The 24,180-nt window shown below is 46.4% G+C and overlaps 1 protein-coding gene and 1 long non-coding RNA gene across 3 annotated transcripts in view; one reads left to right on the top strand and one right to left on the bottom strand.

The window, feature by feature from the left end:
• The window catches only part of SLC27A4 (solute carrier family 27 member 4), a 41,429-nt gene extending 21,491 nt beyond the window's left edge, over positions 1-19,938 (top strand). For both annotated transcript variants that reach the window (XM_081847602.1, XM_081847603.1), the window contains exons 9-14: positions 391-600; positions 736-862; positions 5,839-5,976; positions 8,473-8,637; positions 12,282-12,428; positions 16,770-19,938. In XM_081847602.1, coding sequence (XP_081703728.1) covers positions 391-600; positions 736-862; positions 5,839-5,976; positions 8,473-8,637; positions 12,282-12,428; positions 16,770-16,927 — 945 coding nt within the window. In that variant the 3' untranslated portion in view covers positions 16,928-19,938. The remainder of the gene's footprint in view (positions 1-390; positions 601-735; positions 863-5,838; positions 5,977-8,472; positions 8,638-12,281; positions 12,429-16,769) is intronic.
• A 316-nt stretch (positions 19,939-20,254) lies between these two features.
• LOC309333887 lies at positions 20,255-24,174 on the bottom strand. Its single transcript, XR_014152757.1, has 2 exons — positions 21,601-24,174; positions 20,255-21,494 (listed from the first exon to the last, which is right to left on the bottom strand). It is a non-coding gene; the product is annotated as an uncharacterized lncRNA (long non-coding RNA).
• Between the last annotated feature and the right edge of the window lie 6 nt (positions 24,175-24,180).

Below are 24,180 nucleotides of genomic sequence, written 5' to 3'. Positions count from 1 at the left end.
TTTCTGTGGTGGCTTCCTGTTTGTGGAACACTCTCCCCAAGGAGGCTCTCCAGGCACCTTCATTACATATCTATAGGCTCCAGATGAAAACACTGCTCTTAAACTAGGCTTTGTGCTGATTAAATGATCTATGGGCTTTTAAGGGGTTCCCTTCTCCAAGCCTTATTTTGAGAGCTGAATGCATTTCATTTAACATCCTGTGGGAGAGACATGAACTAAAACGTTATCTCTTTGAGAGGAGGGACAGGGTACAGATTTGTCAGGGGCCCACGTGAGAATCAAGGCTATCATTTCAAAGGTAGAAGACTGCATAGCTGCCACATGTAGGTTACCTCGTGCCATGCATCTCATTTTGTCCCTGACTGCTTCTTCCTCTGCTGTTGCCATCAGATCGTACAGTACATTGGGGAGATATGTCGGTACCTGTTGAACCAGCCCTCTCAAGAGGTGGAGAGGAAGCATCGGGTCCGGATGGCTTTGGGCAATGGCCTACGGGCTTCCATCTGGAAAGAGTTCACTGAGCGCTTTGGCATCCCCCAAATAGCCGAGTTTTATGGAGCCACCGAGTGCAACTGCAGCGTGGGCAACTTTGACAACAAGGTAAGGGCTGCCTTCTTGCTGAAGGCATCGCTTGGTGTTTGCCCAGAGTGCCTGAGCTTTTGGCCCTGGGCCCCAGACCTCCTGCCCTTCATCCCTTTGCTTCTGTGGTGACCTCCAAAATTTTCTCCTCTGCAGCTGGGGGCTTGTGGCTTCAATAGCAGGATTCTTCCCAACATTTACCCCATCAACCTAGTCCGAGTGAATGAGGAAACTATGGAGCTGATCCGGGGACCTGACGGGCTCTGTATACGGTGCAAACCAGGTGAGGCTGGGTAGCAGCCCAGTAGGGTGGAGATCAGCTGGGTAATCCTTGAATGAGAATAGGAGGGAGAGAACAGCAGGGCTGGGGCTCTGTGTTCCTGACTTCCATGTTGTAGCGTTCTCCAAGCAAGGAAGGATTGGACTCTGATTAATAGAATACACATGAAGCTTGACCAGTAAGACTCTGGGAGGAGGTGCCAATAATAATCCTCTCCACCACTCGACCCAGGTCGTTTTATTCACAAAAGAACTTTTTACACAGTGTTCGTAAGAACCAATCAGATTTCCTCTGAGCATTTGAAAAAACCCCATGTGGGACAAAGTCAGATCAGAAGAAATTATTTTAACTACATATAAACTATTTCCTACTTGAGCATGCATATGTAGTTCAGAGTAAATAAAATAGGAAGCAAGGAGGAATGCTTTTAGCAAAACTGCAGAGGTCATAAACAGGAATATTGTTATGGCTGGGGAGGGTGGGGTATAAATATTTTTTTTATTATTATTATTGTTAATTATTATTATTAATTGAAGACTAGTGTGGAAATGTAGAGAACTGAACTTAAGTTTGGAAAAAAATAGAAACTGAGAAAAGCCCATCTCTAGGTCACAGTAGACCAGGGGTCAGCAACCTTTTTCAGCTGTGGGCCAGTCCACTGTCCCTCAGGCCATGTGGGGAGCCGGACTATATTTTTGGGGGCGGGGAGGGGAATGAAGGAATTCCTATGCCCCACAAATAACCCAGAGATGCATTTTAAATAAAAGGACACATTCTACTCATGTAAAAACCGTCCAGATGCTGGATTGAGAAGGCGATTGGGCCACATCCGGCCCCTGGGCCTTAGGTTGCCTACCCTTGCAGTAGACCCTCCAAGTGTCCCTATTTTCCAGGAACATTTTCATTGGTAAATGAATCCCTGAGCCATCTGAAGGAAATCCTGTATAGGGAAGTTTTTTCTTAATGTTTAATGTTTTATTATGTTTTTATATATGTTGGAAGCTGCCCAGATTGGCTGGGGCAACCCAGGAACATGTGTGGGGTATAAATAGTAAAATTATCATTATGGAATGAAATGTCCCTATTTTCATTGGAGAAATGTCACAGGGGGTTTTGATGAGTAGAGGTGGCAGGTGATTCATCCCTGAAGTGGAGCACATCAATAAACTTTTGGACTACTGTGGGTTCCTGCAGGTCTTTAGATGTAGCAGTGGCCCCCAGGAGCTAGGACAAGACCAAGGACAGATGGGACCCTGTCAGAGAGATAGAGATCAATCCTCCTTTGCTCATTGTCCTCCTTCTGGGCTGATGACCACGATTCTTAAGCTACAGCCAACTCAAGCTCTCCTCTAAGAGAGAGTGCACCATAGACCTTGGGATGACACTTCACTTAAAATTCCTGGGATTCAGGGGCTTGGTTCACACACAGTTAAGCTAAGCCTAGGTTTAATAATAATAATAATAATAATAATAATAATAATAATAATAATTTTTTATTTATACCCCGCCCTCGCCAGCCAAGGCCGGGCTCAAAGCGGCTTACAAGCAATAATAAAAAAAAGATGAATGATTACAACTTAAAAACAAAAATAAAATACAACATTAAAATAGTGTTTAGCGTTACAATATGAGTGACAGCATGGCCACAAAGAGAAGACTGAAAGCTTCTTCTTCTATTCGAGATTAACCACAGTTTAGTGTTAGTGGTACCTCTGGTTGCGAATGGGATCCGTTCCGGAGGCCCGTTCGCAACATGAGTAGAACGCAACCCGCATCTGCTATCTGCGTGTGCGTGGGCCGCGATTTGCCGCTTCTGCGCATGTGCGTGATGGCATTTTGCACATCTGCACATGTGCAAGCGACAAAACCCGGAAGTAACCCTTTCCGGTACTTCCGGGTCGCCGCAGGACACAACCTGAAATGCTCAACCTGAAGCAAACGTAACATGAGGTATGACTGTATATCCATTAATCTTAGCAATGGCCTTCTGAAAAGCAGCCAGCTTCATAAATGTTACCGTCTTATACTTTTCTGTGTATAAGACAAAGATTATTTACTGTAAAATAAAGTTTAAAAACGGGGCTCGTCTTATACACGGATAGTGGAGCGGGGGGACAACGATGAGTGATTGGTTGTATCTGCGAGCAGGAGCTTGTCAGTGGCGATTTTGTTGGTGATTGGTAGCTGTGTCAAGTCTGCTTTGGATTGGCTGCTGCTGTGGAAATTGGGTGGGTGATTGATCGGTGCGGCAAGGGTTGTTTATTATTGGCTGCTGCGATTGCTGCCCGCTGTTTGTAATTCGTGCAATCCCCCCCCCAAAAAAAGCTCAACAACTTTGGGCAATCCCCCCCATTTTCTTAAATTTCTGTCCCCAAAAATAGGGGGCATCTTATACACAGGGGTGTGTTATACACAGGAAAATACGGTACAGTCATACCTCATGTTACATTTGCTTCAGGTTACTTTCCTTCAGGTTACGTCCTGCAGCGCCCCGGAAGTATCGGAAAGGGTTACTTCCAGGTTTCGCCACTTACGCATGCGCAGAAGCGCTAAATCGCGCTGCGCACCTGCACAGATACAGTGCTTCTGGTTGCACTCTTTTCATATTGCGAACGGGTCTCCGGAACGGATCCCGTTCGCAATCAGAGGTACCACTGTATATAGACATACAATTTAGTCTGAAGTTTGTCGCTGTGGATTAAACCACAGAGCCTAGGACTTGCCAATCAGAAGGTCGGCAGTTCGAATCCCCTCGACGGGGTGAGCTCCCGTTGCTCGGTCCCTGCTCCTGCCCACCTAGCAGTTCGAAAGCACGTCAAAGTGCAAGTAGATAAATAGGTACCACTCCGGCGGGAAGGTAAACGGCGTTTCCATGTGCTGCTCTGGTTGGCCAGAAGCAGCTTAGTCATGCTGGCCACATGACCCGGAAGCTGTACTCCGGCTCCCTTGGCCAATAAAGCGAGATGACCGCCGCAACCCCCGAGTCGGCCATGACTGGACCTAATGGTCTGGGGTCCCTTTAACTTTACCTTTGTCCATCTTTACACTAGGGCACTCTAGCACCACACAGGAAGAGGGAAACCTGTTTTTCCCCTGCCAAATTAGCTGTTGAGTGCCTTGTGGTTAGCCAGGCACTGATAAACTTTATAAATGAAGATCCTACAATCTAGGCACTAGATTCTTTCTGGGGAACAATGAGTGATTATCAGCAAAGTACTTTTATCCTTAAGCAGCTGAAGCTTTAACAGCTTTAAAGTGTTATATGAATAAATACCTTGTTTTAATCAGTCATGATTTTATGTCTTAATTCTGAGTGAACATACAGAGGAATTTGCTGTTAGTTGAGTCATCTACTCATCAACTGATCTAATTCAAAGCTTGGAAATCCTTTTAAAGAAAGATGTTTCCAGCACTTCTGATGGCTGTGTGTTTGTGTTTGTGTATGAGCACACATGCCCAGTACAGATCTTTGTGGCTCTAATCGAAATAATGTTCTGTAGCCAGATAGGTTGTCCCTCTTTTCCCAGTTCCCAATGTGATGATGTAATCATTTTAATTTGGACCAAAGTGTGAGGGAAAGGATCAAATACAGCCTCTTCCCCTTTCATAGAATCATAGAATTGTAGAGTTGGAAGGGGGAACAAGGGTCATCTAGTCCAACCCCCCCCCCACCATGCAGTAATCTTTTTGCCCAATCTTAACCCTGAGATTAAGAGTCTCATGCTTTACTCACTGAGCTATGCCATGGTCTTTTATTTTTGCTACATTTCCAGTTATGATTGCCTCCCTAATGCAATTTAGGGGTGGGGGGGGAAGAGAAAATAAATGGATATTAAAGCAGCACTATACTACTTGTAAAGGGAGAGGTTAAACTGATAAGAGTTGATTCCTAGAGAGAGGACGCAGACCATAGAGAAGGAAATGGCTAATGTAATCTGCATAAGTCAGGGGTCCCCAAACTAAGGTCTGCGGGCCAGATAAGGCCCAAGGGACTCGTTCATCTGGCCCGCAGCGACCCCCACCTCCCACTGCTACCGCCTGCTCTTACCAGCACTGCACTGCGCGGCTGCCCACTTCCAGGTCAGAGGAGCACCGGAAATAGCTGGTGCGCATGCACCAGCGTTATTTCCGGTGCACATCTGGGTCAGAGGGGGCCCATGCACATGCGCACAAGCTATTTCCGGTGCTCCTCCAACCTGGAAGTGTGCCGGAAATAGCGTGTGTGCATGCGTATGGGCATGCGCTCCCCCGCCTTCCGGCCCGCCATGCAATTGGCGCTGGAGACACCAGCCTGAGGCGTGGTAAGTTTGCTGACCCCTGGCATAAGTCATAGCCAGCCCCAAAATCCACTGAACAGCAGAGCAATGGGTCATCTGTACCTGGGGAAATTGCAGTTCAAGTTAAAAAGTAAAAGTGGGATTTTCTGAGCTGTTTGAAGACAGAAGTTGTGCAGGGAAAATATGAGATGGGGATATTGTGCTCAGAGAGTTTTGGCAAGTGATGTCAGTCCTTCATGCATGAAAACTTCTGTTAATCTTTAAGATGAAATAAGACACTTAGTTGTCCTTATTATAAATGGAAGGAAAATCCATTTTTTCATGAGCTCACTACCAGCTGGGATCTGGTCAGTGCATGGATGGATGACTGCCTGGGATCCATGGGATCCAGAATGGAAGAAATGTGGGGTATAAATGTTGGCTATGAGAGTTTATTTTGCCTACACTTGCAGCTTAATCATTTGTCCCTGTCATCTCGATCCAATGCTTTGGAATGCAGCTGGAAGATACTGTGGAGCAAAAGACGACCAAGTGTCAGGAGGCTCCTGGTCTGTAGGTCCAGGTGGAGAGCAATTCTCCTTTTAACTCAGGGAACACATGTGCCCTTTCCCATGACATTGCTGCTCTGCCAAATGCCTCTTCTGCCTCCTCTTGCATTGCTATTATGTGGTGGCCGTGTAATGTGTCCTTCTCTGCCCACAGGAGAGCCAGGCCAGCTGGTTGGGCGCATTGTCCAGAGCGATCCTTTGCAGCGCTTTGATGGCTACTTGAACAATGAGGCCAACAATAAGAAGGTTGCCCGTGATGTCTTCACCAAAGGCGACTGTGCCTATCTCACAGGTGAGGCCCTCCTTCTCCTATATATATATCCTGCTGCCTCTGTGCAAAGCTGCCTTCTTCCAGGTAGCAAGACCGTTTGCCTGCCTAATACCAACCAGTCTGCCTGCACTTACTGACAGTGACTTCCCAGGGATTCAGGCAAGGGTCTCTTGCAGCCCTGCCTGGAGGTGCCAATTGAATCTGGGACCTTCTGCATGCAAAGCAGATGATCTGCCACCAAGCCACATTCCTTTCTACATGGTGCTTAGGGAACAACTGGCACCTTAATATCAGCAAGACAAAGGAGATGGTGTTGGACTTTGGGAGGAAGAGAGGAGAACTAGCCCCGCTGTACATCGGGGAGGGCTGTGTGGAGAGAGTCTCTTCCTCTAAATTCCTAGGAGTTTATCTCAGTGAAGACCTTACTTGGAAAATCAATACAACCCAGGTGTTTAAGAAAGCCCAACAGAGACTCCATCTCCTCAGAGTATTGCGGAAGAACGATGTCAATCAACATTTGATGATCTCCTTCTACCGGTCCACAATAGAAAGTGTCCTTTCATACTGCATCACGGTGTGGCACACTGGTTTGACATCAACTGATAGGAAGTGCCTACAGAGGGTGGGGAATACAGCACAAGATATTATGGGCTATCCCGTGAATCCACTGGATGAAACAGCGGAAGAACGTTGCCTCAGGAGAGTGAGGGAAATTCTCAGGGATGATTCACACCCTGGCTGGCACTTTCTTGATCTCCTGCCCTCAGGCAGAAGATATAGAAGCAGGATTAGTCGCACCAACAGGGTAAAGAACAGCTTCTATCCATGGGCTGTTAGGCTGCTGCATGTGGGTGTGCCTTAGTAAACGAGGGGAATTAAGACTAAGAGAGCTGAGTGGGGGGTGCTTGTGTAATCTCACTGTATTCAAGTTGTACAGGTGACAATAAAGTATTTCAATTATTTCAATTTCAATTTCCCCCAATAGCATTGGAAGCTGCCTTATGCTGAATCAGAATATTGAGACATAGTCTTCACCAAGTTGCCATTGGAATCCATTGACTTTCCCGTTCAGTTGGCCATTGGGGACTCCATTCGGCCTTCCTAACTTGGTGCTTTCCATACATTTTATTTCTTTTAAAAATTATTAAAGAAATAAAATGTATGCCCAAGAAATACTGTATTTTTCTGTGTACAACTTTGGGCAATCTCCCCACAAAAAGCTCAAAGTTGTTCTGTTTGATGTTTAAAATACTGGTTTCTTAATTTGGGTTAAAAAAAATAGGGGTTGTCTCATATATGGGGGCGTTTTATACACGGAAACATACGGTATCTGGTGAACACCAAGTTGGGGGTGAGTGCCCCAGTTTGGCCATCATGGGCCAACTCTTCTCTTTGCCTTCCATGGACAAGAATGGAGGATCAGAATGCTCTTTTGGATTTTGTGAGGGGCCCTGCAACAAAACATTGCAGTGTGAAGAGCTTCCACTCCAATCCATTCTCCCTCTGTCCTGGTTTTGTTTGTTTCCACCACCAATGTGCCATGAAACACACTCAGTCCTCATTGGACTGTTTCTTGGGGTGGAAGGGTCATCCGTTCATTCCCCCCCCCCCCCAATTTTCTTATTCTGCACACCTCAATGTTCCCAAGAACCTGTTGATACCTTATGAATGGTGTTATTTAGGTTTTATAAGCAACAACACTCACCTCTGAATATTGGAAATAGAAAGAGTGTTTTTAAAAATTTCCTGGAAGTGAGTTCCTTGTTCCAACAGTTGCACTGGCTACCAGTCTGTTTCCAGGCACCATTCAAAGTGCTGGTTATGACCTATAAAGTCCTACACAGGTTAGACCCAAGCGATCTGAAAGACTGTATTCACTCATACGAACCTTCCTGGTTCCTCAGATCTTCAAGAGAGGCCCATCTCTCGGTCCTTCCACCCTCACAGGCACGCCTGGTGGGGACGCGGGAGAGGGCCTTCTCAGGGGTGACTGCTCCCAGACTCTGGAACTCTCTCCCTAGAGAAGCCAGACGGGCTTCCTCCTTGCTGTGCTTCTGCTGGCAAGTGAAGACCTTCCTATTCCAACAGCCCTTTGGGAACTGACAGCTTTTGAGGAAAGGGCTGGTGCCATGTCGTTTTTATTGCTATTGTCTGTGTTTTTAAGGCATCTTTTTATACAATTTTATTCCCATTAGGGTCTAGTTACATTTTAACTACTCTCTTTTCTATGTTTTTAGCTTGATCTATTTTATCTGTGTAAGCGTGGCCTTGAGTCCTGGACTGGGGGAAAGCCAGGATATAATCAACAACTTCTTCTTCTTCTTCTTCTTCTTCTTCTTCTTCTTCTTCTTCTTCTTCTTCTTCTTCTTCTTTGCTAGTTGTAAAGCGACTTACAACCAAATAATAACTGCTGGGTGCTGTAGTGATAAAGGCGTAGGTGGCGAAGGACCACACTTTCATCTTACTGTGAGTTCTTTCTCTCTCTCCCAAACCCCACCCCGCAATGGCTCCCTTTAGGTGATGTTCTGATCATGGACGAGTTGGGCTACATGTTCTTCCGAGACCGCACAGGAGACACTTTCCGCTGGAAGGGCGAGAACGTCTCCACGACGGAGGTGGAGGGGATGCTCAGTCGCATCCTAAACATGACAGATGTCGTGGTCTACGGGGTGGAAGTTCCAGGTAATGGGTGGCAAGCGTTTCTGGGTTCTCCTCCAATGTTGCCCTTCTCTTTTCCTGCAGGGCAGAAAGTTGATTACTATATATACTGGTAGTTCACTGGACTGTTTGAGGCAGCTCAGCAAGAGTTTCTGACTCTAAACTGTTTAAAATAGCACCAAGTAAAAACTCCACACACTGGTCTTGGGGCTGTGAGGATCACAGTCCTGTTTGTTTCCAGACCCAGTTATTCAACGTGGTGTTTTGTTTATAATCTTTACAGCTCCAAGCCAGGGACAAGCAACACACAGCCCTCCCAGGTGCTGTTGGGCTCTCATCATCTCTGACCAGCATGGCCAATAGTCAAGGATGATGGGATTTGTAGTCTAACAACAACTGGAGAGCCAAAAGAGTTCCATCCCTCTTCTAAATGTTCTGGGCCCAATATATTTCAGGGAATGTCTTCAACCTCGTGAATTTCATAGGAATGTATTCAACCTACCCCTGGCAAGTGGTAAAATAATTTGTGGATGAATCAAACTCCTGCAGTCACTTGTCAACTAGAAGATTTCATTCTGTGATATTTTGGCATGATGGAACAACACAGCTTAGGAAAAGGGGGGATGGCGGTGCGGTCCTTGCTCAAGTAGAGGTCTTTGGTCCCTACTTTTAAATTTATTTGGAAGTGCTGGTGCAAACCTTTAAAGCCCTTCGTAGCCTATGAGCAGACTGCCTCAGGGATCACCTCTTCTCCATTTGCTCTGGCTTATAGATCGGCCTCTGAGTCTTCTGCTCTACATCCCATCACCATTTGCGATACAATGGGCAGCTATGAGAGATGGAGCCTTCTCGCTGGTGGTGCTGTAGTTCAGCCCTTATGGTCCCTGCCCTAAAAAGGTCCTGATAGTCACTATGGACACATCCACACCATACATTTACAGCAGTATCATACCACTTTAAAGAGTTGTGGCTTTCCCCAAAGCTGGGGTGAAACTAGACTTTATTTCACCCAGGTCAAAGACTCAGCTTGGCATCCCCAAATGTGCATTTGTACACACACACACACTCACTCACTCACACACACACACACACACACACACACACACAGAGAGAGAGAGGCTTGGAGGCCCAATGGTGCCCCTCTGGAAGCTTCCCCCAGGGCAAAAGCCCTGACTAGATCCCACCCCAACCCCATAGCTGCAAAAAAGCATCCTGGGAACTCCTGAATGATGTTAGGCAACCCCTATTCCCCTCTGTGGGGAATTTCTAGAGTGCTGTTACCTCTTCCCAGGGTGCTCTGGGAACTGTAGCAATGGGAAGGGGAATAAGGGCCTCTTAACAAACCATAGCTTCTAGGATTCTTTGGGAGAAGCCATGACTGTTTAAACTGGTGTGATAGTGCTTTAATTAGATGGTGCAGGTGTAGTTGTTCAGAGTCATCTTCAAACAGTTGTGGAAAGAACCATTTTGAAGGAGTTGCTGCTATTTAGTGCCCAATATCGGAAGGTCGGCGGTTCTAATCCCCATGACGGGGTGAGCTCCCGTTACTCAGTCCCTGCTCCTGCCCACCTAGCAGTTTGAAAGCATGTCAAAGTGCAAGTAGATAAATAGGTACCACTCCGGTGGGAAGGTAAACGGTGTTTCTGTGTGCTGCTCTGGTTTGCCAGAAGCGGCTTAGTCATGCTGGCCACATGACCCGGAAGCTGCCTGCGGACAAACGCCGGCTCCCTCGGCTTATAGAGCAAGATGAGTGTGCAACCCTGGAGTCATCCGCGACTGGACCTAACAGTCAGGGGTACCTTTACCTTTATTGACAATTAAAATAGTTCTCCCCCCCCCCCCCCCCGTTCAGGATAGGATGGGGTAGCAGGCAGCAAGGTATGTGTGAGGAGAATTGAGGCAGGCAAGGAACCAGTCGCGAGCTATCCCCGCCTTGATTCTTCTCACCAGAACTCCAGCAAGGGGGCAGGGATGCATTTCTATTCAAATTCTCACACCACCTTTACTTTCTACTTGAATTGTTACCTTTATTGCATAAGCATGGATTTTAGAGTGTGCCTTCATGTTTTAACTGATTTATTACTTAAAATTAAAATTATAAGCCATGGGGATGGGAAAGGGATTTGATGTTGTGCAAAGTATGAGATTTCAGCTTCTTCCTCTGCAAGCAGAACAATGCAGCGTGGGATGGGATTCCTCAGTAGACTTGTGTTCCTTGCAGCAATGCAGAATTTTGTATCATTCAGTTTTCATGATGCAGTTGCATTCAGGAGTCAACTATAAGGCAGAGCTTTGCAGTTCAGTTATGACAGAAGTTTACTTGCACACTTACTTCTGCTGTGGTTACTGAGTTATTTTTGCCTTTTGCACACTCAGGACAGATAAAGGATTTTGGATAACATTTTATTTATTTATTGTTTTAACTTTGTAAAAAATAAAATTAAAAAAGCGTATTAGATAAAACGGAAGGTAAAACATGAACAGAGTTACCAGGAATTAAATACAGACATACCTCGGGTTACATTCGCTTTGGGTTGCGTTTTTTTCAGGTTACGGACACGCCGAAACTCGGAAGTACTGGAATGGGTTACTTCTGGGTTTCGGCGGTCGCACATGCGCAGAAGCGCCAAATTGCAACCAGTGTGTGTGCAGATGCAGGTTGCAAATGCTGCGGGTTGTGAACGTGCCTCCCACACGGATCACGTTTGCAACCCAAGCGTCCACTGTATATGTATCTGCTTCCATGTGAAATAGCTTTAAGCAGCACTGGATTTACGGTGGTGCAGGGACTTACCCCACACAGGGTGCTGAGCCGAGGGAGCAAAAATTTTTGGCCTCACTCAGGGTGCCATACTACCAAAGATAACCAAAGTCCACCTCTGGTATTAAGGTGTGCATCTGTGTGTGGCTGTGGCCCCACCCACTTTTGGCTGTGCCTCTGCCCACTAGTGGAACTCTAACAGTTTCCCCCAGGATAACAGCTAACAGCTTTCCAAGGTGAACAGCCAATGAAGCTGAACACCGAAATATTGAGGGTGGGTAAAAGAAAGTACTTCTTTACACAGCACAAAATTAAACTCTGGCACTTGCTCCCCAGGAGGCAGTGATGCCACCAACTTTGGTGGCTTTAGAAGAAGATGAGGAGAGGGCTATCCATGGCAGCTAACCACAATGGCTCTGCTTTGCCTCCACGGTCAGAGGCAGCAATGGTTCTGAATACCAGTTGCTGGAAACCACAGGAGAGGAGAGGGCTGTAGAAACTGAAGGAGCGTGTCCACCCCCATCGTTCAGCCAGGACGCTGAGGTCCAGTGCCAAGGGCCTTCTGGCGGTTCCCTCACTGCGAGAAGCAAAGCTACATTGAACCAGGCAGAGGGCCTTCTCGGTGGTGGCACACACCCTGTGGAATGCCCTTCCACTAGATGCCAAAGAGAACAACAACTACCAGACTTTTAGAAGACATCTGAAGGCAGCCCTCTTTAGGGAAGCTTTTAATGTTTAATAGACTATTGTATTTTAATATTCTGTTGGAAACCACCTAGATATGCAGGGTATAAATAAATTATTATTATTATTATTATTATTATTATTATTATTATTATTATTATTATTATTAACAACTCTATGAGAATAGCTCTAGAAACCTCAGAGTGTGTTTTTTGTGTTCTAGGAACTGAAGGGAAGGCTGGGATGGCAGCAGTTGTGGATCCAGACCATTCCTGTGACTTGGAGAGCTTTGCAGAGGAAATGAAGAAGGCGCTGCCTGCTTATGCCCGACCTGTTTTCCTGCGTCTGCTTTCGGAAGTGCACAAGACAAGTGAGTCTCCTTGACAGAGATACAGAAGAAGCTTTAATCTGATTGTGAAACATGGAGTTTTTCTTGGAATGTTTTTCAGAAGCCACATCAGTGTAAAATCAGTCTGTAAACAAATTGCACCTACAGAAAAGGAGACTCTTGTCTGCTCCACACGTGAGCTGTTAATACTTTTCTGGAATGTAGTTCAGCACAAATGCATTTATTTAATACAATTTCTAACAAATAAGCCACAGTATGGCTTGTGTCAGCTGAACCTGGGTCATGGTTTGAAGGAAGAAAATTGAACCTAGCAGTTCAAAAGCACGTCAATGTGCAAGTAGATAAATAGGTACCACTCCTGTGGGAAGGTAAACGGCGTTTCCGTGCACTGCTCTGGTTCTCCAGAAGCGGCTTAGTCATGCTGACCACATGACCTGGAAGCTATCTGCAGACAAATGCCGGCTCCCTCGGCCAATAAAGTGAGATGAGCACCACAACCCCAGAGTCGGTCACGATTGGACCTAATGGTCAGGGGTCCCTTTACCTTTACTTTAAGAACATAAGAAGATTCTGCTGGGTCAGAACAAAGGTCCATGCAGTCCAGCATCCTGTTCTCACAGTGGCCACCTAAATGCCTGTGTGAAACCTGCAAGAAGGATCCGACCACAAGACCCCTTCCCCAACCCATAGCTTCCTCCATGTGCTGCATATTATATAGTTTCTCCATGCCTTTGCTTCTGCAAATAAAACCTCCATCGTCCTTTCCACTGCTGTTCTCAGTCAAATCCTATTTGCGTCTTGTTTACACTGTGTTTTACACTGTGTTCCAATCCTCGTTAAAGTCAGTCTCTTTTTTTATGGCTAATTTTACAAGTCTAACTAGCCAATCCTACATATTCTGTCCATTTCAGCTGCCATTCTTCTTTGGTAAGATACTGCTTCTTCACAACATTTTTGTGTATATAATATTCACGCTGCCATTGTTGCATAAAGAAATAGATTTACCTGTTTTTGGGGGGATACAAAGAAACAGTGGGGTCACTCAGAGGAGAAGATGGTGAAATGCAAACAGGGGACACAGAAAGGGCTGAACTCCTCAATGCCTTTTTTGCCTCAGTCTTCTCCGATAAAGAAAACAATGCCCGACCTGAAGAATTTGGAGCAAATGATTCAGCAGAGGAAACACAGACCAGAATAACTAAGGAGATAGTACAAGAATACTTGGCTAGTCTAGATGTATTCAAGTCTCCAGGGCCAGATGAACTGCATCCAAGCGTATTAAAAGAACTGGCAGATGTGATCTCAGAACCACTGGCAGTCATCTTTGAGAATTCCTGGAGAACAGACGAAGTCCCGGCAGACTGGAGGAGGGCAAATGTTGTCCCTATTTTCAAAAAGGGGCAAAGATAGGATCCAAATAATTACCGCCCAGTCAGTCTGACATCAATACCAGGGAAGATTCTGGAGCAGATCATTAAGCAAACAGTCTGTGAGCACCTAGAAAGGAATGCTGTGATCACCAATAGTCAGCATGGATTTCTGAAAAATAAGTCATGTCAGACTAACCTGATCTCGTTTTTTGACAGAATTACAAGCCTGGTAGATGAAGGGAATGCAGTGGATGTAGCCTACCTTGATTTCAGCAAGGCATTTGACAAGGTGCCCCATGATATTCTTGTAAAGAAGCTGGTAAAATGCGGTCTTGACTATGCTACCACTCAGTGGATTTGTAACTGGCTGACTGACCGAACCCAAAGGGTGCTCATCAATGGTTCCTCTTCATCCTGGAGAAGAGTGACTAGTGGGGTGCCACAGGGTTCTGTCTTGGGCCCGGTCTTATTCAACATCTTTATCAACGACTTGTATGATGGACTCAAGGGCATCCTGATCAAATTTGCAGATGACACCAAACTGGGAGGGGTGGCTAACACCCCAGAGGACAGGATCACACTTCAAAACGACCTTGACAGATTAGAGAACTGGGCCAAAACAAACAAGATGAATTTTAACAGGGAGAAATGTAAAGTATTGCACTTGGGCAAAAAAAAATGAGAGGCACAAATACAAGATGGGTGACACCTGGCTTGAGAGCAGTAAATGTGAAAAGGATCTAGGAGTCTTGGTTGACCACAAACTTGACATGAGCCAACAGTGTGACGCGGCAGCTAAAAAAGCCAATGCAATTCTGGGCTGCATCAATAGGAGTATAGCATCTAGATCAAGGGAAGTAATAGTGCCACTGTATTCTGCTCTGGTCAGACCTCACCTGGAGTACTATGTCCAGTTCTGGGCACCACAGTTCAAGAAGGACACTGACAAACTGGAACGTGTCCAGAGGAGGGCAACCAAAATGGTCAAAGGCCTGGAAACGATGCCTTATGAGGAACGGCTAAGGGAGCTGGGCATGTTTAGCCTGGAGAAGAGGAGGTTAAGGGGTGATATGATAGCCATGTTCAAATATATAAAAGAATGTCACATAGAGGAGGGAGAAAGGTTGTTTTCTGCTGCTCCAGAGAAGCGGACACGGAGCAATGGATCCAAACTACAAGAAAGAAGATTCCACCTAAACATTAGGAAGAACTTCCTGACAGTAAGAGCTGTTCGACAGTGGAATTTGCTGCCAAGGAGTGTGGTGGAGTCTCCTTCTTTGGAGGTCTTTAAGCAGAGGCTTGACAACCATATGTCAGGAGTGCTCTGATGGTGTTTCCTGCTTGGCAGGGGGTTGGACTCGATGGCCCTTGTGGTCTCTTCCAACTCTATGATTCTATGACCTGTTCCCATTACCCCTAATAAAAAGGCTTCTGGTCTTTTGGGGAGAGTTACCTTAAATATCTTTTTTATCTCATTATAGATCATCTCCCAAAAGTCTTTAGCCACTTTACCCACCCACCACATGTGATAAAATGAACATTCTGCTTCTTTACATTTCCAGCAGATGTTTGGTGCAAATTTATACATCTTTGCCATCTTACTTGGTATCAGATACCACCTGTGTATCATTTTCATAAACATTTCCCTCAAAGTGTAACACACGGTGGATTGCAGCCCAGATTTCCACAACTTTCCCTATAGTTCTGATTCTATATTACGCCCCATATCCTCAGCCCAATGGATCATGGCAGATTTAACCATTTCATCTTTGGCTTCCCATTCTAACAATATCTTATCCATCCTCAAAATCAGTTTTTCTCTATTGCATCACAGAACAACTAATAAAGCGAAAGGATCTGTGGACAGTCTGGTATAAATCCACCACTAATACACTTGTACAGTGGTACATCGGGTTAAGAATTTAATTCGTTCTGGAGGTCTGTTCTTAACCTGAAACTGTTCTTAACCTGAGGTACCACTTTAGCTAATGGGGCCTCCCGCTGCCGTCACGTGATTTCTGTTCTTATCCTGAGGTAAAGTTCTTAACCCGAGGTACTATTTCTGGGTTAGTAGAATCTGTTACCTGAATCGTCTGTAATCCAAGGTACCACTGTATTGTATCAGTGACATGCTGCAGAATAACACACAACCCCCCACCCAAGCACCAATCTGGAGGGGCACAGAATGTCCTCCAAAACTTCACACCTGCTCTCCACACACCTACACCCATCACCTGCTGCTAGAGGTAGCTGTTTCAGTAGGGCTGGTCCTGATGTCAGATAATAATAATAATAATAATAATAATAATAATAATAATAATATTTATTTATACCCCACCCTCCCCAGCCACAGCCAGGCTCAGAGCAGCTAACACCAGTAAAATTACAGTAAAAACATAATAGGGGGGAAAAACCAATTTAAAATACAGGTTAAAATGCAATTTAAAATCCAGCCTCATTTTAAAAGTAGCCCATAGGTCAAAGCCATAAGGGGAGGGAAACATGAGGGTCAGACTGAGCCCAAACCAAAGGCCAGGCGGAACAGCTCTGTCTTGCAGGCCCTGCGGAAAGATGTCAAGTCCCACAGGGCCCTGGTCTCTTGGGAGAGAGCGTTCCACCAAGTCGGGGCCAGTGCTGAAAAGGCCCTGACCCTAGTTGAAACCGGTCTAACCACCTTGACACTTGGAACCTCCAAAATGCTCTGTAACTGGTGAACATATAGCATGGCAGCAAGTGTACTGCTCCTGGCTCAGTGGCAGAACATTTGCATCCCTGCCAGAAGCCCCAGAAAGCCACTGCGAATCAGTGTGGACAATACTTGAGCTGCTTCAGTAAAAGGCAGTTTACTTCCTACGCCCCTAGGCATACATTTAATTACTGTACTTTTTGCTTTCCCTTTACAATGAAGAGCTGAGGAGAAAACACAAGGACAACATCCGTTAATGCTTTTTCTTTTTCTTCTTCTTCTTCCTGCCTCCCTTCCTCTACTCAGGTACCTTCAAGTTCCAGAAAATGGACCTGCGTAAGGAGGGATATGATCCCAATGTGGTGAAGGACAAGCTTTATTTCCTTGAGCCCCGGCAGTGCCGCTACCTCCCGTTGAACGAGGACATCTTCAAGAGAATCCAGTCAGGACAAATGAAGCTGTGAAACAGCCCCTGATCTTCTTCGTGACTTCTGCCCCCCTGTCTAGGGTAGGGTGGTGGGACTGGAGTTTGCATAGGAAAGGAAAAGCCAGTGATGGTTAGAGATTTAACAAAATGGCGGCGGGGGGAGGGGGGAGGCACAGCGAGTTGTTTTTTTGGTTTCGTTTATGATTTGACCTGTTTTTGTAGAAGACGATGGCCAATGGCAGCCTCCCCCAACCTGGTGCCCTCCAGGAGTTTCGGACTATAACTCCCATCATGAGGGATGCTTGCCATATGGTTTGCAGGGGGACAGCTGGGGGCAGGGGGGGCAGGTTGATGCATACCAAAGCATAGAAGCACTATGGCTTTATTTTCTACTTGGTTGGAACAGTGGCCATGCTGTTTCCTGTTCCTCTGGGTTGAGCATGCTAGGTCAGTGTGTCAGTTTCAAAGGCTCTGCCCTCCGGTTCCCTAGGCCCCATCCATCGCTCTACATTTAAAACAATACCACACCATTTTGAACAGCCATGGCTCCCACCCCCCACAAATAATTCTAGGAACTAAAGTTTGTTTAAGGTGCTGAGGTGTTTTGCTCTGTGAGGGGGTGGGCCTCCTATCAACTGTCGGGACCCTTAGCAAACTACATCTCCCAGGATTCTTGGGAAGGGAAGCCATGACAGTTAAAAGTGGAACGGTACTGTTTTAAATCTATAGTGTGGACGAGACCTTGATCTCCCTTTGCCCCTTTTCTGTGTTTCCCCATAGGACCCACAAGGGCTGCACTGCTTCATTACGCCTCTAGGTGGTGCCATTGTGCTTCCTTTCTCTGGGGTCCACCTTTGATCCTTCTCCCTTGCCATGGTTCTGATTATAGAGATTGTCTTTCTCGACTGCACTGTCCCTAGTTTGCGGAGTGGGCAGGAAGGGCACAGTGACTCAACTTATTCCAGGGATATGGGTGGTGTGTTTGGTTTGGTTTTACTTTCACAAATGGATGTTTATTTGTATGTGCGGGTTTTCATATTATTATTATTTTGCAATTTATTGCAAGTTCCATTTTGTTTTTAAAGAAACAGGAAAGGGTTAATGGCAAGCTTGCAATTCTGCCTACAGTGCAAGCTGGTTGGCTTTTCATTCTCCCCCCCCCCTTTTTTTTTGTACAGTAGTCTGGCCAACAGCATCTCATTCTGTGTCTCATGTATGAACACAGACGTCTTCATTCCGCTTCTCCTACAGGGTTGGGGGAGCTTTAAAAGGGTCAGAGGCAAAAATTCTCCTTTGGTCAGTTTCTTCATCTGTTTGCTCAGCAGTTGTGTCTCAGTGTGAATCCCACCTGTTTCTTAAGTTTTGCTAGGTGGCCTTTCCACCTCCTGCATTTTCAGAAAGGGGTGGGTGGGTGTGTGCGCGCTTGCGCTTGAAATTGCTCTTAAGTGATTTTCACGAACAAAGATAGAGGGGCATGTTGGTTGCTTGGCTTCCTCAAACCCACCACTGACAATGGCACAGTGTACTGTCAGGATGGCACTAGGGTGCATGTGCAAATAAGACCCCATGAATGCATCCCTGTTCCAGAGGAGCAGGTGCATGGCACTTGTGGGTTGTTCATTTTATATGCATGGGGCCAAGGGGGCCTGGTGCCAGCTGCCCAAGGCAGTCCAGAAGGCTCAGGGCCACCACAGGTTCCATTTAATTCCTTGCGTTACCAGGGTGGAGCCTTGCCTGAGATGAAGTCCTGTTTGGGTGTGAGCCAGGTGATCCCATTCATGCTATGATTCTGTCTCTCTACTTAGCCATAGAACTGAATGGCAGGACCCTTGCTGGGGAAAAGGAAGCCCAGCCTCACCTCACTAGCGCCTATCGGAAGTGTCAGTCCAAACGATTGATGAGTGCTTCAGTTCTTCTGCACACGTGCTGTGAGTTACTGCACACCTGTTTGGGAGAGGCCACAGCCCAGCTGTAGAGCATGTGCTTTTGCATATAGAGACAAAGGTTGCTGCTTCAGTCTGTGGCAGGGCTGGGGAGAATCTCTGCCTGAGACCGTGGAGGAGTTTGCTGGCCACACTGGACTTGGATGGAGCAATGCTTTGACTTCACACAAGACAGCTCCTTATCTCTTAGTACTTTGCACAAGGGTGTGCATTGGTGCCATCCAGCATAGCTGTCAACTTTCAGATTTGAAAATAAGGGATCAGCAGCCTCACCTGTCCCAGGGACAGTCTATAGGATATCTAACAATCCAGAATAGCAGCGGGAAACGGCACTGGAATAAGGGAATTTCCCACAAAAAAAGGGAAGGTTGACAGCCATGGCCATCCAGGCAGGACTCTGGGGAAGGGATCTAAGGACCCCCTCAGCAGGGCTGGCTTACCATATTTTGAAGTAAGTTCCTCCAGTCTAAAATGACCTAAATGTAGAAGGATGGGAGAATAATCTCAGCGTTTGTAGCAACCTGGGAGTTCTTGGATCTAGTGCTATCCTGCAAGGCATAAGGCGTCTGCTCAGCTTCCTTTCAGCAACCTCCAAGGCAGGGAGGGAGCCTGTGGCCTGTCAGGTGTCTTCCAGCTACGGCTCCCTTCATCCCTCGGCTATGCTGATGGGAGCTGCGTTGCCACAGGACCCCTGACCCCACTCAGGGGAAGTCAGGGGCCCTTTGCTCTCTTGCTGCAGGCTGCTTTTGGGACTTCAGCTAGCCATTTGCCAGTTTTAATGCCAAAGTCCTTGCCCAGAAATATTTTAGGTAGAAAAACCACCTCTGTTGTTTGTGAGTAGGGTAATTGTCTTGGGAGTTGTAAATCAGAAAGGGGAGGGCTGTAACCAAAGGCATGCAGAAGGCATGCAACCCCGGCCATTGCCAGGTAGAGCTGGGAGAGATTCCTGTCCAAAAACCCAGAGGGCCACTGCCAGTCAGTGTCACCAATACTGAGCTATAAGGACCAATTGTCCGGCTCTGTATAAGGCAGCTTCTTGTGTTCCCACTGCCATCAGCCCAGGGTGGTATCCAAGTGGGTTCTACTCAGAGTAGTCCAATGGAAATTAATGAACCTGAGTTCGTCATGTCCATGAATTTCAGCAGGACTGCTTTTACTAGCACCAATATATTGTAAGATGCACCCTCTTCCCCAAAATAATGTTTAGCAGGTTGAAGTTGGAACAGTTTGCTTTGAACTGCATGGTTTCTCCACAAGGGCAGAAATCCAGTTTCTCTTGAGACACCAGCGTCACTTCCAGCCAGGTGACCTGTTCATTCAGCACTCAATCTGATCTGTTTACAGAAAATCTGCACAAAAATGAGAGTGACTTTTTCCGATAGGCTTGGGCTGCACTTCTTTTCAGTGCATTTCCCCTTCAATTTCCTTATTGCAAAAGTTAGGGCAGGGGGTTAGGAGCGGACAGCAGGTTTGTTGCGCAAGGGCATGAATGAAATTTTAATTTGCCGCCTGAATTTGCCCGCATTTGTTTGGCTCCCCCCTTAAGAATAGCAACAGGCTGGGAAGCATTGGTGGTTATTGAGGCAGACTAAACCTTGTCTGCTGGTCCTACAAAATAGGAACAAGCATAGAGGGGCAGTGCTTGAATTACTGGACTAGTGAGCACCTATGTCAGAAGAACTTTAGGTGATTCAAAAGCAGTGTAACTGCACCAGCTGAAGATATTTGGGAGCTCCAGTAATGATGTTGCCCTTCTTTGCTTTGTGCTCATGAGAGGTAGACTTTGCTGCAGTTGCTTTGAGGGCTCTTTCGTGCCTCTAGATTCCTCTGTCTCTCTCTGTCTCTGTCTCTGTCTCTCTCTCTCTCTCTCTCTCTCTCTCTCTCTCTCTGTGTGTGTGTGTGTGTACACTCACATGTATTGATTTGGATTGGGAAGCAAATCATAGGCCTGCCTTCTGGATCTCCCCTGGTGTCAGGGCTTGACCTGCGATTTCAGGGTTTTAGCCTCCTTTATAGGGTCTTCACATGGGTGAAAGAAAAAAAATCAAGATGAGAAGGGCAGAAGAGCAAAGAGTAAGGTTACCACAACTTCCATCATAGAGCTTCGGTATGCTGATGACAACGTAGTGTGCCCACATTAAGAGGATGACCTCCAAAGCATCCTAAATGTCTTCGCAGAAGCTTACGAAAAGCTTGGCCTATCACCCAACATTCAAAAAACCAAAGTGCTGCACCAACAAGTACAAAACAACCCCTCTGCAGCACCACAAATCCAACTCAATGGTGTAACGTTGGAAAATGTCAATCACTTCTCCTACCTGGGCAGTTACCTTCCCACAAGGGCTAACATTGATGCCGAAATCCAGCATCGCCTGAGCTCTGCGAGTGCGGCTTTCTCCCGATTGATGTGCAGAGTGTTTGAGGACCATGACAGTTGCAGGGAAACCAAAATGCTTGTTTACAAAGATATTGTACTAGCAACCTTACTGTATGCTCGTGAAACATAGACCACATAAACTCCATCTCCAACTCCTCGAAAGATTCCATCAACAGTGTCTCCGAAAAATTTTACACGTCACTTGGGAAGATAGGCGAACTAATACCAGTGTACTGGAAGAAGCAAAGATCACCAGTGTTGAAGCAATGATTCTTCAACATCAACTTCGTTGGACTGGTCATGTGTGGATGTCTTCCAAAGCAACTACTCTATTCCGAACATAAAAATCGAAAGCGGAATGCTGGTGGTCAACAAAAGAGGTTTAAAGACTTTCTCAAGGCAAATCTAAAAAAATGTAGTATAACCACTAAAAATTGGAAAACACTTGCCTGCGAGTGCTCCAGTTGGACAACAGCCTTTACCAAAGTTGTCATGGGCTTTGAAGACACTCGAACTCAGAACGCAAGGGAGAAATGTGCAAAGAGAAAGGCACGCCTGGCAAATCCACACCGTGATCAGCTCCTGCCCGGGAACCAATGTGGAAGGACGTGTAGATCTTGAATTGGCCTCCACAGTCACTTACGGACTCATTGTTAAAACCGTGTTTATGGAAGACAATCTTACTCAGCTACGAGTGATTGCCAGAGATGAAGAAGAGGCAACTACTTCCCGTGCGCCTGAGAGCTTTTGCTCTTCACTCTGCTCCTCCCACCCCACCAGTCAGGCACTTGCTCTGCCCTTGCTCCCCAAGCTGCACCCCTTCATAGTTTAAGACTCAGGACACCTGATGGCTCTGCCCCATCCCCTCTACTGACCGCAGACACATGAGTGTAGTTAGGTGGTGGTCCAAAATAAAGAGCACCTACATACTGAGTCCTGTGGCTCTAGGATGTTTTTTTTTGGGGGGGGGGGTTGCACAATATGGGCAAGATTCCCACAATGAGCATTTTACCTTCCCAGGGACCTACTGCTTACTCACTTTCCCACTCTGGGCCCAATCCATGTAACTGCTGCAAAGAGGGCAAGCTAAGAGACAGTTACATTCATTTCACTTTGAGAATCAGCTCCCACCACTTTGAGTTGGGATGGTTGGGGGCTTCTTTTAAAACCACTGTGCATGATTTGTTGGGCGAACTTAATGCACATGTTGCTTTCCTCCTCCCCTCCTCTCCAATGTGCTGTGTTTTTAATGTGCTCAATCAGGTGGACTATTGAAGGCAGCAAAGAACAAGCTTTTCCTAGCCTACCTTGTGTCTTAACTGTATCCCCAAATACCAGATGATGCAGCCAGAGAGGTCTGCTCGCATTCCTCTTTATTGCAGCCTCCCCCGACCTGGTGTCCTCCGGACATTTTGGAATCCAGTTCCCATCAGCCTGGGCCAGCATGACCAATGGCCAACGGTGATTGAAGTGGTAGTGTGTTGGGTGGGGGAAAGGCTGTTGTAGCGCATATGACTCTGGTGCAGGGAGGAAGACCCAAGAGTTCTGTGCTGGTGACATTGAAATCCAGGCTGCGTTCCTGAAGACAGAGTTAGTTACGGGCATGTCTTACACGAATGGGTCATACACATTTTTAAAGTAGGCATGGAAAACATTTGCGGTTCTCCAGACGTTGGTCTTTCCAACTTCCACCTGCTGCAAGCAGCATGGCCAATGCTTAGGGGTGATAGGAGTTGTGTCTGGCAGGCTCCTGATGCTTACCATCTCTGTTTCTTAGAACAGGACTACATAAGGATATTGTCCCCATGCCTCTAGAGTACTGGTTAACAGAAGCTTCCTTTGCATCATATGAAAGTAGCCAAAATACACCATGGTGGAACGAAGCATCCACAAGAGTGCTGTGAAGGTTCTTCTTGCCCCTGAATGGGCTTCAGCTTGGGACATTTTGGTGGCTGAAGTACAGACAATTAAAATGGGTCTTTTTACTAATTATCATGGGGCACAGGGTCTGCCATGCTCTTTGGTGAACCTCAATCAGTTGGTCCCAGTGGGAGCTTCTCTCTTTCTCTGGATTTAACAGCAATTGTGAATTGTGTTTGACTGGGCGGGGGTTGCTTGTACTCTGGTGCAGGAGGAAAGAATACACCCTCTCCACATGTTGTGATCCAGATAGCACTGGACCCATTCCAGTACCTGATATCAACTTCTCTCTCTCTATTTTAAAGAAGGCACAACAGCAAGTTTAGTATCCAGCTTGGCCGGCCCTACCATTGGACACCTAAAACCTGATGCCTGAGGTGACTGCTTCTGGAACTGCCCAAAGAACACGGTTGATTAAGCAGTACCAAAATGTCTAGATAACTAAATACATTGCCTCATAGTAGAGCCGATTCTGGAACAAATGGTGCAAGAGTTAATGGCAGCTCCCATCAGCCCCAGCCAGAGTGACTAATGGCCAATGATGATGAGAGTTGGAGTCCAGCAACATCTGGAGGGCTGCAGGATCCCCAGTCCAGAGTCAGGCTGCTGTGCCTTCTTGCTGCTTCCTTGATTAAGCTGCTCCCTTCAGGTTGATCCACAAACAAGCAGTATTTCGTGTGTGTGTGTGCAGTTGTGCACATGACCACGTGGAGAACTTGTGGATGGACTGACTGTTTACAGAAGGGCAGCTGTTTAGAGCACACACGTTTTCAGGCAGAATGTTGGATCCTAGATGCTTCCAGTTGAAAGGATCTGGAAGCATTTCTGCCTTGCACCCTGGAGAGCTGCTGCTAGTGACATAGATCCTCCAGGAATAAGAGAACACATAGCCTTGACCATGAATGAAGCAGCATCCTATGTTGTCTGAATGCTGCTTGTGTGTGTGTAAACAGTAGGGGTGTGCAACTGTGCTCTGCTGGGACCAAATAAAAAGGTGAGCTGGTGGTTTTACCCAATCCTGAGTCAAACTGCAATATCAACAAAGTACCC

This window comes from Podarcis erhardii (assembly GCF_964252035.2).
Source record: "Podarcis erhardii genome assembly, chromosome: Z".
NCBI classification, from domain to species: domain Eukaryota; kingdom Metazoa; phylum Chordata; class Lepidosauria; order Squamata; family Lacertidae; genus Podarcis; species Podarcis erhardii.
This window is presented reverse-complemented; position numbering and strand designations above follow the sequence as displayed.